Source organism: Aquarana catesbeiana, linkage group LG12 (genome assembly GCF_042186555.1).
Source record: "Aquarana catesbeiana isolate 2022-GZ linkage group LG12, ASM4218655v1, whole genome shotgun sequence".
In the NCBI taxonomy this organism is placed as follows: Eukaryota; Metazoa; Chordata; class Amphibia; order Anura; family Ranidae; genus Aquarana; species Aquarana catesbeiana.
Window position 1 is genome coordinate 105,343,138 of NC_133335.1, and position 12,947 is coordinate 105,356,084.

At 46.9% G+C, this 12,947-nt stretch overlaps 1 protein-coding gene across 1 annotated transcript in view; it reads right to left on the bottom strand.

The window, feature by feature from the left end:
- ARHGAP23 (Rho GTPase activating protein 23) overlaps positions 1–12,947 on the bottom strand; it is a 529,546-nt gene that overhangs the window by 62,863 nt on the left and 453,736 nt on the right. Inside the window, exons 19-20 of the mRNA XM_073608262.1 lie at positions 10,978–11,067; positions 10,687–10,812 (exon numbers count right to left, since the gene is read on the bottom strand). Of these exons, the coding sequence (XP_073464363.1) occupies positions 10,687–10,812; positions 10,978–11,067 (216 nt within the window). The remainder of the gene's footprint in view (positions 1–10,686; positions 10,813–10,977; positions 11,068–12,947) is intronic.

Consider the following 12,947-nt stretch of genomic DNA (forward strand, 5'->3'; position numbering starts at 1 on the left):
AATCCTTCTAATGTGTTTATGTTGGATAGAGAAGGATGTCATGAAAGACCATTTGAAGTCCTCATTGACTTGCTTGGGTTTATCCTCTAAAAGAGATTGACGATCCACTAAACCAGCGCCATCAATTTCCCTATCCAGGTCCAAAAGTTTGTACCCCTTTTCTAAAAATCTACTCTTCAAAGACGCTGCCTGAGTCCTGAAAGTATTGGGGTCACTACAGTTCCTCCGCAATCGCAGGAACTGGCTCTTGGGGACTGATCTGATCCAGGGGGCATGATGGCAGCTATCGGTAGGTATATAACCATTCCGGTCGGTGGACTTAAAGTATGTACTAAACACAAACTGGCCATTCCTTCTGTCTATGACCAAGTCTAAAAAATGGACGGAAGTTGCGCTTGCCTCAAAGGACAAGACAATATTCCTATCATTGGCATTAAGATTCGTGAAGAAGGTGGCCAAATCATCTTGGCTCCCAGTCCATAGGAGGAGGATGTCGTCTATGTACCTCGCCCACAACAGAAGGTGTGGGCATTGCATGGCATAGACGACATCCTCCTCCCACTTGGCCATAAATAAATTGGCCAGACTGGGAGCAAACTTCGCTCCCATCGCGACACCCCTGTGTTGAAGGTAGAATCTCCCATCGAACCAAAAATAATTATGTTGAGTTGCAAACTCAATTAGCTCAATGATATAGTCCACCTGGGGTGAAGCGAGGGAGGCGTCTCTATCGAGAAAACACTTAACTGCATCAATCCCTCTACCTTGCGGGATGCAAGTGTAGAGAGAGGCAACGTCCGCAGTTGCCATAATTAAGTCACCGGAATGGGAAACCCTGGAAAGTAAATTGATCACGTCCTTAGTATCCTTTAGATAGGATGGCATTTTAACAACTGATGGTTGAAGGAAGTAATCAATATACCTCCCAATTTTTGAGGTAACAGAGTCGATGCCACTAATTATTGGTCGACCGGGAGGATGTAGGGGGTCTTTATGTACTTTAGGCAGGTAGTACATAACAGGTATGCGTGGGGCCAATGGGACTAAAAAAGATCTCTCCTTCTTATTTAAAATGTAAGCATCATACCCTTTGGAGACCAAACCTTGTAACTCTTTCTTATATTTATGTGTAGGATTACTGGGAAGTTCAACGTATGTTTCCTGATCGCCAAGAATACGGTGCATTTCTTGGACGTAATCTGATTTGTTCAACAAAACTATGCCTCCGCCCTTGTCGGCGGGGCGGATGACTAAATTTTTGTTGTCACATAAAGTAGTGAGGCCTGCTGAAGGTAAGGGATTATAGAATTTGCGTTTCAGGGAGACATTATTAAGGTCCCTCAACACAAGTTCCTTAAACAAGTTGATAGCAGGTGGAAGTTGTGTTGGGGGACTAAAAAGAGAGGGATTGGATAAGCCCGAATGAACTGTACCAGACGTTGCCGCTCTGGCCATATTCCTGGAGGGATTAGAAATAATATATCTCTGGACATGAATCTTCCTGATGAACTTTTGAACGTCGATAAAGGTATCGAACTTGTTCAATTTACGTGGGGGGGCGAACTTAAGACCTTTGTTTAGGATAATCTTTTCTTCATTGGTAAGGATCGTGTCACTGAGGTTAAAAACCCCTTGACATATTAGGTCCTCTGCCTTTTTTCGTTTCTGAACCCTCCTCCCTCCTCTGGACCCTCTCTTGTTTCTGGACCCCTTTTTTTGTTTAGGTGGTCCTCGTGAAAACCCCGAGAGGTCCGTGGTCCAGAGTAGGGTTGTTTGTAGGGAGATGGACCATATCCGGCATTCGGAAATGGATAGGTGTTTTCATTATGATGTTCCTGCAAAGGGGAATACCTGTTATATGTAGATACAGGGGGGTGCCTATACTGAGGTGGATGTTGGTATGGGGAGTAGTGTGGATACTCATAACTACGACCCGGAGAGCCCCTGTAATAGGGGCTGTCCTGCTCATAGTATCGACATTCCCCATGACCATGATAATCACCCCTGTTTCCACCTCTGCCCCTACTCCTAGAGTAGTGACCTCTGCCTCTTGATTGCTTTCTAGGGGAATGCGTGCTAGGATGCCGGCTCCTACGTGAAGAGGGGCCCGCATCATAAGCCTGATCCCTATTAGCAGGAAGTTTTGAGCGGACAGAGGGCTCCCTGGGGGGAACCACTGTAGTATCACTCAAGGAGTTAGTTTCCATTGCAACCTCTGGAGTGGGTATTGTGATTGATTTCTGCCAGCCAAACACTTTACCCGCCTTATAATCGCCAGTATCTCGGGAATACTTTTTATGTTTTTTAACTCTTTGTTCTTTGTCCTCCTTTACAAGATGAGCTTGCAAATTGGATGACAAAGTGTTGTATTCCACTGAATTTTTAAACGAGAGTAATTTATCTTTAAGTTCCTTGATTTCTCGGTCCAAGTTAGAAAGCCGGGTACGCTTCCTCGAGATCAGAAAATCAAGGAACTTAATACCGGCGTCATTAAAATACTTGAACCAGGTATCGAGTTCGGATTCACCCTGTTGAGGGTGGATATCCCATCTGAGACTTCGTGGGATCATGCCTTCTGCCACATATTGTTCTAGGAAGACAAGATCCCACTGAAGATGGAGTTCAGAGGTCATAACATTTTTTAACCTCAAAAATAGTCCACCAATCTCTTTTCATTAAGTCACTTTTTCTAAACAAATTTTTTGTTTGTTTTCTGGCCATTGCAGGATGGCTCGATTCTAACATTTCATTCTTATCTACTCATACACATAGCGCTACAAAAAATGAGGGGTGGGAATACAGAGAAAATAAACTCCACCCACAACAAAAAGAACTCCTAATCAGAAGAACCGCAACCTCAGACGGCCGCCCTCAAAACCTTGCGGCCGAAGCATGCATCTGAATCTGCGCCCACTTCGACCTTGTAGAATTTAGTGAAAGTGTGAACTGACGACTACCCGAGAAACGGACGCTTGATGCCGGAAGGCCCAGGAAGCACTAATTGCCCTGGTAGAATTCCCCGTGACGGGAAAAGGAGGCGTCCGTCCCCTTATGGCATAAGCCTAAACAGCAATCTGTCTGATCCACCGAGAAATGGTGGCTGCTGAGACTGCCAGGCTCTTCATTGGGCCAGCCACAGAGACAAACAGAGAATCCGACCTCCAGAAGGGAGCCGTAGCAGACTGATACACCCTCAGAGCCCTGGCCACATCCAGGCAATGTAAGACAATCTCCTTGGGATGTAAAGGCCGAGGACATATAGACGGAAGCACAATGTCCTCATTCAGATGAAAGGAAGAAACTACCTTTGGTAGAAAAGAAGACTGCGGACGCAGCGCCACCTTATCATTGTGGACAATCAAATAGGGAGACTAGCATGACAAGGCCGCCAACTCAGAGACCCGCCTTGCGGACGTAATAGCCACTAGAAAGACTACTTTCTGAGAGAGCGTTAGTAAAGGAATCTCCCTAATGTTCTCGAACTGTGGTTTCTGAAGCACCGAGAGCACCAGATTCAGATCCCACGGGGGCAGTGGCAGGCGTACTGGAGGAACCACATGCCAAACCCCCTGAACAAACGTACGCACCAATGAGTGCGTCACCAGAGGCCGCTGAAAAAATACAGCCAAAGCTGATATCTGCCCCTTAATGGTGCTTAACACGAGCTTCTGGTCCACCCTCTGCTGCAGAAACAGCAGGATCTTGGAAATCGAGTATGAACGCGGATGCCACCTCATCTCCTCACACAGGGAGATGTAGGCCTTCCAGGTGTGATGATGATCTTCCTGGAAGAAGACTTCCATGCCCTCAGCATTGTGGAAATCACCGAAGCCGACAGCCCTCGGTCCCTCAGCACCTGGCTTTCAACAGCTATGCCGTTAAAGTCAGCGACGGTAAAGCAGGGTGAAGTATCGGACCTTGAGACAGAAGGTCCTCCTGCACCGGCAGCCGCCAAGGAACATCCGCCACCATGTCGGCATACCAAGGACGTCCAGGCCAGTCCGGGGCAATCAGAATCCCCTCGGCCTCCACTCTGCGCAGCAGACGAGGAAGAAGCCTGAGAGGCGGAAAGGCATAAATGAGTCGATACTGCCCCATGGGGCTACCAACGCGTCTGTCGCGTCCGCCCAGGGATCTCTTGACCTGGCCACAAACCTCTGTACCTTCCGATTGAGCCGAGAGGCCAGGACATCCACATCTGGCATGCCTCACCATAGGTAAATGAGCCGAAACACTTCCGGATGCAGTGACCATTCCTCCTGGTCCAGCAACTGCCGACTTAGGTAGTCTGCCTGCCAGTTTTCTATGCCCGGAATGTACACGGCTGACAGGGCCGGCACACGCCGCTGTGCCCACTGCGGGATGTGAGAGACCTCCAGCGCTGCTGCTGAGCTCCTTGTTCCTCCCTGATGATTGACATTCGCCACCGCCATGGCGTTGTCCGACTGGATCCTGATCGGACGACCCTGCAGCCTCTGTGACCACGTGGAGAGGCATTGCCTGATCGTCCATAGTTCCAGAACATTGAGCGACAGGCAGGATTCCTCTTCCGTCCAACGACCCTGAGCTGACTGGCCGCTCAGAACCCCCCCCAGCCCAACAGGCTGGCGTCCGTTGTGATCATCGTCCAATGAAGAGGAAGGAACGATTTCCCGTACCAAAGGGCCGGGGAACTCAACCACCAGAGAAGTGAAGCCCTGGCTAGACGACTCACCCGGATTTGGCAATCCAGGGATGTCGGAGATTTGTCCCATCTAGACAGAATCTCCTTCTGCAAGACCCGAGTGTGGAATTGAGCATGCGGTACCTCCTCGAAAGTGGCTACCATGAGGCCCAGAATTCGCATGCAAAAACGCAGCGACGACCATCTGCGGGACATCAGTAACCGCACTGCGGAGTGGAGAGTCTGCAGCTTGCTTGAGGGAAAAAAGACTCTCGCCTTTGAGGAGTCCAGAATCAACCCCAAGTATTCCAGGAGCTGGGTCGGTAGCAACACCGACTTCTGGAGATTCAACACCCAGCTAAACTCCTGAAGAGTCTGCATGGTGATTGGCAGATCCTCCCTCAGTTCTGAGGCAGAAGCTGCTCTCAGGAGATCGTCCAGGTAACCTACGATCGCGATCCCTCGTTGTCTCAGCAATGCCAGAATCGGAGCCAACACCTTGGTGAAGACCCTTGGCGCCATTGCTAAGCCAAAAGGAAGAGCCAGATAGTGCGCGTCTCAGACTGCTAATCGCAGGAACCTCTGGTGCCTGACGCATATGGGAACATGCAAGTATGCGTCCTTGATGTCTAAGGATGTCTAAGGACGCCAGGAAATCCCCCCAGTGCAGCGACCACGGAACGAATCGACTCCATCCTGAACCTCCGAACCTTCATGAAGCAATTGAGGGCCTTGAGATCCAAGACCGGACTAACCCCTTCCTTCTTCGGAACTACAAACAGATTGGAGTAGAATCCCTGAAACCTTTCCGACGCCGGTACAGGCACTATCACCCCATGGAGTAGCAAGTCCTGTACTGCCCCCAACATGGCCGCCCACTGAGATGGAAGGAGATGAAGGTTGGAGGGAAAAAATCTGTCTGACGGACAAGAAAGAAACTATCTTGTAGCCTGACAATACCAGCTCGCAGACCCACTGGTCGGAAAGAAGTGAATTCCACTGGTCTGCATACCCCCGGAGGCGACCCCCCACCGATCGTCGGGCGGGGGCAGACCTTCATGCGGAAGCTATGTTCGCAAGCTTGTTAGGCTTTGCATACCAGGGACGCTTCTGTCCCTCAGCGGACCCTTTGTTGGACTGGGAACGCTTATTCACTGAGACGAGCGAACGAAAAAGCCGCTTCTGAGCGGAAAAGGAGGGCCCTTGCCTACAGCGTGGCTCCTTACCCTTTCTGGACTGTGGGAGCAAGGTACTCTTTCCCCCAGTAACATCTTTAATAATGTCATCCAGAGAGGCGCCAAACAGCCTCCCACCTTGGAAAGGCAACTCCGCCAGCGCTTTCTTAGATGTCTGGTCCGCAGACCAACATTTGAGCCTTATCAGCCGATGCAGCACCACTGCTGACACCGAGGCTCTAGAAAGCAAGGGGGGCCGTATCCAGGGCCGCGTCACAAATATACTTAAGGCCATGCACCAACTGGTCCGCCAGTTCCACACAGACTGGTGAAACCTGCCCCTTCCCCAACTCGCTGTGCAACAACTTAGCCCATTCAGTAAGCGTTTGTGACACCAGAGCCGTGGCTAACACTGGCCGAAGCTCCAACCCCACCAACATGAACATAGACCGGGCAACTGCCTCGGCCCTTCTGTCGGCAGAGTCCTTAAAAGAGGGGACACTTCCACCAGAATTTTGGTTACTTTATTTAACCTGGATACCGGGGGGGAGGGTCAACTGCCGTTTTTTTTTTTCATTTTTTCAGGAAACTCTCCTCAAAAGGGTAACGCACCGCCAATCGCCTCGGAACTGAAAAGGCACGCTGCGGGCGTTCCCAATGCCTGTAAATAAACTTATTAAAATAAGTTAAGTAGGGAAACACCTTAGCAGTGCGGACCGGCTTGTGGGACCCAAAAGGGGCCGACACCTGTGCAGATGTCCCAGCTGCCTCCTCTATCTTTAGGGTATCTCGCACTGCTGTGATAAGTGCCCCCACTAGCACTTTTTCATGCGCTGAAACGGACTCGGAAGATTCCTTCTCACTGTCCGAAGGGTCATGGTCCTCGGCCTCTGAAGCATCAGAACAGGGGCCGTCTGCCAGTGCGGGGCCCAAGTCTGAATCAGAGCTTTCCCCAGAAGACGGGGGGGGCGGTTGTCAGGGGGCGTTTTTTTACCCACCTCGCGCCCTGGAAACAAACGATTCCAGGACCGCCGACAAAGCGTCCAAGGGCACCACAGGTGCAAGGGAACCGGTTGCTATCACAGGGGTGTCTGGGGAAGAAGCTCCAGCATCGGACGCCATGCCTGACCCACTCCCGCCTGTCACTACCTGGGACCTAAGGCAAGAGACAAGTGCCTACCCTCCTAGCTGCCACAGACTGAGGGGCCCCCCGAAGGACTCACCACCCTGACCAAGGCGTTGTGCTGTGCTGCTGTCCGCCCTCCCCTCTGCCGGCGTCCAACCCACGAGATGTCCTGTGTCCTTTTCACGCTGTTCCTGGCTTAAACAGCCGCCCAATGCTAGAGAACTACAGAAACTGTCCCCGTGCTACAAGAAAATGGCCGCCGGCAGCCTCAGATGCCGGGAAAACGGCCGCTAAGCTCCAAGAAAATGGGCGCGACTACAGGAAAATGGCCACAGTTCCCGTGGCGACCCTTCCCCCCGCATGGCGGCAAATGAATGGTAAAAACGAGGCGACAAAACGAAGTGAACAAACGAGGCGACCAAACGAAGTGAACCAACGAGGCACACAAACGATAACGCGCCAGCACAACCCACTGCCAGGACGCAGAGACCCTCAGAAGGACCCCCGGGCCAGGTAAGTGTCAAACATCCCCTACGCCCAGCCACGCAGCGCCCCTAGTACAGGGAGGAGGGAAAAGGCAGGGGGGAGGAAAGGGAGAGAAAGGACCCCCCTAATCGACCCCCCCAGGGAGTGCCCAGCTGCTCCAGCCAGGTCCTTCTCCTAGACTATGCAGAAATAAACTGAGCTGCTGGGTGCCGAGTGAGGGGTTATAGCCAGTAGGACCGCCCGCTGGGCAGTACTGTGTTTTGCTTTTTTTGCTATGTTCTGCCTAGTCCTCTCCTAAAGGTGGCGATATAAAAGGTCAAGATTAGAGTGCCGTGACCTTCAATGAACGAAAGAGAAAAATATATTTAAAATTATTTAATAAAAGAACTAATAATAATTTTGGAATGGACCTTATTATCTAATAATGTTATTATTCATATGAAATTTTGATATCCATTTGCACGTAGCAATTTTTGTCACCGGGTCACTTTAATTATTTTCGCATGTATTTGGGTCACTATATTTGATATATGAAGTTTTTGATCCTATAGCGTATGAAATTTTTGGAGTTTGCACCATAACGCTTTATTTGTTCATTTATTAACACTAATGCACTTTATATATTCAAATAAACAAAAACGTGCGCTAAGAATAGTATATGTGCAAAAAACAAATCGCATTTAAAGCAATCCTCATTAATGTCAATCATATATTGAAATAACCATTGACCAAAACAGCTGAGAATAATAATAAAGTGCAAAATGTGCTATAGTGTTAGCATACATAAATATATAGAGCAGTTTGTATAAAGTGCAAGGTATACTAGAGAGTGACCAAACATTAACAAACAAGCAGTTTAAATGGTCCCACATTCATTGCAGGGTAGCCCCTGAACAGTCCTGTGAAGAATAAACCACCTCAGCAGTGAGAGGAAGAAAAAAAAATAAAAAATTAGTCCATAATAGAGTATCAGAAGGAAGAGAGAGGAAAGTTCCATAAACAATGCACCACTTCCAGGGGACAACCGAAAATTCCACGGTCAGTCAGATCACACAGCCCACAAGGTGCATGAAGAGGAAGAAGATGTCTATATGAGAGTTTCCCCGTACTCCAAGGAAGTATCAGATGGACTCTTACCCGAACTGATGGACCTCCCTTCGGGCAAGGTCGTACTGGCAGGCAGACTTAGCCCTCTGCAGGGACTGTGGATGTCTCCGAGTCCTCCGGTGTATCTTCCGTCTACAGCCTGGAACGAACCAATACTTCCTCCTGCGGGGGGGTGACAGACCCACTCAACCCGGAGGGGAGTGGGTAAAAATGGAGAAAAGGCTCCGATAGTGTAGTATTGTAAAATTTATTGGGATATAACAAATAGCATAGCCACAACACATGGGCTCTGTGACAATTTAAAAAAAGTAAGTATAAAATTCGCCGGCATAAAAAAACTAGCATCCACCCGTGCAGGTCATGGGGCAGGCTGAGAGATGGCTTACGATGCGTAGTCCATCTGATACTTCCTTGGAGTACGGGGAAACTCTCATATAGACATCTTCTTCCTCTTCATGCACCTTGTGGGCTGTGTGATCTGACTGACCGTGGAATTTTCGGTTGTCCCCTGGAAGTGGTGCATTGTTTATGGAACTTTCCTCTCTCTTCCTTCTGATACTCTATTATGGACTAATTTTTTTTTTTTTTTTCTTCCTCTCACTGCTGAGGTGGTTTATTCTTCACAGGACTGTTCAGGGGCTACCCTGCAATGAATGTGGGACCATTTAAACTGCTTGTTTGTTAATGTTTGGTCACTCTCTAGTATACCTTGCACTTTATACAAACTGCTCTATATATTTATGTATGCTAACACTATAGCACATTTTGCACTTTATTATTATTCTCAGCTGTTTTGGTCAATGGTTATTTCAATATATGATTGACATTAATGAGGATTGCTTTAAATGCGATTTGTTTTTTGCACATATACTATTCTTAGCGCACGTTTTTGTTTATTTGATTGTTGTTTACACTGATATTGGTGTTATATCCGTGCAGCTTTGAGCTTATATTATTTTGAAGCTTTAGCGCGGTTACACTTTCTGCTTTTAATTTCTGTTGTTCCACTTTATATATTCTAATATATATTTGGATTATAAGGTTTATGATGTTTTGATTACACGCTTTATGGTAAAAATATTCTTTTGCACCCAAACATTTTATTTATTTTGTGTCATTGCAACAAGGCACTCATGCTAACTTCCAGATAGCACATCATTTCCTTTACAAGTATCAATTTCATCATGGACAACATCAGCATTCTGGTTGCCCTCAAAGGGCCAGTTGTATCTGTAAAATGATATGTCCAGAGCAACCCATTCCCCTCTTACATCAGATGTCAAGAGTCCCCCCCACCATTTCTTACATTACAGTGCATCCCCCTTGCCTTGTGCGGCTGCCAGTAAGAAGATAGGAGGAGAGCTAGGAAGCAAAAAGTGTAGGGTCTGAATGAGGGCTGGAGTAAGCTGACGGAGTCTGGTGAATGCTGAGAACAGGGGAGGCAGAGACAAGGCAGCTGCACAGGGGTGCAGGATCAGTAGGAGGAGTTATGTCCTCCTCTCTGCTGCCGACTGCTCAGAAAATGTGGGGGCAGATATAAGGGGCTTGCTGCAGGAGAGATGCAATGGCCACATGAAATTCCCTGGCGGGCCATATTCAGCCAGCGGGCCTTGTGTTTGACACATGTGCCTTAGAACTAAGGTTTTCCAGCAGCGCCCAGTCACTGCTGGGGGGGCTGACATCTTCCCCCTCTCTTTCTTCTGGGTTTGTGGGCTCTGGCACTGAGTGGCCGGAGCTGCGATGCGTGCGGGAACCCTTAGTTCTGGCAAAAAGCTCTGAACCTTCAGAGTGCATGCGCCAGTGACGTCAGTGGCTGCATGCAGGGTGAATATCTCTTAAACGGTGCACGTTTAGGAGATATTCATTTTACGTATAGGTAAGCCTTATTATAGGCTTACCTGTAGGTAAAAATAACAAAGCGGACTTTACTACTGCTTTAAGAAGTACATCGGTGAAAACCCGTTCTATAGAAAAACGAATCACATATCAGCAACAAAGGGAAGATCAGAGCACGGTAATGTCAAATATAGATGCAGACTAATATTTTGCAGAGTGAGAAAATCTACATGTACATATCTTACAGTTTACCCAATAACTGCCTACTCATTTCCTATATGATGTTTGCTTACATGTTGGATCAGCGTCTCTACGATCTTATATCGATCTGGCATGTGCGTCACCATGTCTGTCATGTTATCTTCAGATGTCCGGACCAGCGTAGGGCCAAAGACCAAAGCCAGATTTCGAGGCTCCATCTGAATTAAAGTAAGCAAAGATTCAGTGAAGGTGAAAATTGAATCATGACAGTTTCTTGCTGCAATAAAGAGATGCTGATTAAATGCTGGTGTATAGAATGGCATGTTCCACTTTTGTGCATCATAATAAGTCATTTTGCGCTTAGTGTCAGAAAAATCTCCCACCTTGTTTTTTTCTGCATGGTTAGCTACTGTTTTTAGATGTCGGACTAGGAATCGCAGTGTCTCATAATAGTAAACTGGGAGCTCCTGAATCTGAGAACAAAAAAGAGCAGAAATCAGAATTCCTAGTGCAAGAAAGAAATACAAACAATAGAGGACACAAGAAATGAAAACAAAAGTAATATCAGCTCAAATCACTCTATGGTCAGTATTCTGTTTTCCTCTGCAACACTAATGGGCAGCAGAAAGCTTTCACCAACGGATAGGCACTGCGCAGTATGGTCTTTTTCAGAAGTGCTGGAGGTACAGATGTTTATCTGCAGACGCACACCAACACTGTGACCCTCAGGACTACCTATGGCTGCCTGGTCCAAGTCATAACAAGAAAAAGTGTTTTTTCAGGAGTGAGCCAAATGACAGATGCCAAGATCAAGTTGTAACAGGTTGCTAGATTTAAGTACACAATAGCAGCCTGATCAGGACTTTTGATCTTAATGTAAAGATAATAAAATATAATATAATATATAATACATATAAAAAATAAGAACATAAAAACATACAATATAGTGAAGTTCTGTATTTATTAATACTAATATTACTAAAACTAATGTCAAACACACTTTTGTTTAATGGAGGCAGTGTAAGCACTTTAATATGATCTGGTATCAGCCTTTTGCAGTGCCTATACAGCAGAGCTTAGAAAGGGGGAGGAAGAAGCAGCACAAGGAGCCAAGTGCTGTAGTGCAAGGAGAATGTAAATAGGTTAGAGAAGAGTGACAGAGAAATTATCTCAACCAGCTAAAGAGTGTAAATATTGGAAATATTGAACTGAAACAAAGAAAATCAGATCTTTGCTCCTGCTAGATAGGGCTTTCCTGTGTGGCAGAACACTAGAAATCTCAGGACTAGATGGACAGAAATACACATACTTTGTCCAGTAAAACAGCTCCCTTATATGCATTTTATCTTTGTTTTTAGCTGTTCACCTAGAGTTCAGTTTTCACATCACTCCACATGCGGTAAAGCATATTATATGTGCTGAGGTGCCATTCATTGTGAATGGCACCTCCAACAAAACTTCAAAATGCACACATACTGCAATAAACTGCAGCACATCACATGTGCCATGTGTTTTGTGCTATAAAAGAAAGCCACCTGCCCCAGATTGTCATGTGTTAAAGTGCCTTTCAGCCTATTCTTTTTAAATGGGCTGTTTAATGCAGTGTGCCACAACTAACATCGACGTTGAAGTGCACTCTAAATTGTACTGGATTATACTGATTGAGGTAAGGTGTTAAAAACTGTCCAGCAGGTGCTGGGGACAAATGTCCAGCATCTGGATTTTAAGCCTCAGCCCCAGACTGCCTTGATAAGGGAGGAGATGGTTTCCTTCTGCTTAGACAGATTAGTCAGCAATTGATTACCACTTTAAGATTCCTCATTACTAAGAATGGGCAAGGATTAGGCCCCACTTCCGATGAAAAATGGCAGGGCCATGTCTGACCTAAAGTGGTTATAAACCTCAGATATGAAATATGAACAAAACACATCCCTCTAGTGTACTTGTCTCAATTAGGAGCACTAAGTGTCATTTCTGTCTGCTGTTTTGTTCCTCTGCTATCAGCACAAGTCACTTCTGACAAGTTTTCCTGACAACAAGAGAAAATGGAGACAGGGGAGGGACCTCCAGCAGTTTAACAGCCTCATCTCTGTTCCTGTAAGCTGTGTGAAGGGATGTGTCTCTTCCCTCCAATCGGCTTAGAGAAGAGATGGCTACAGATAAACAGGTACAACTTATGTAGAAGGATAGGTTTCATCTCTGTGTATCACCTGAGGCTAGTCACTTTACTCGTTATATGTAAGGGTTTACAACCACTTTAACCTAGGAAACAGGAGAAGGGCACTTGAAGCCCCTGCAATCAGACTATGACACAGGTTATGAAAGTCACAACGGTTCTGGATCTGAAGCAATG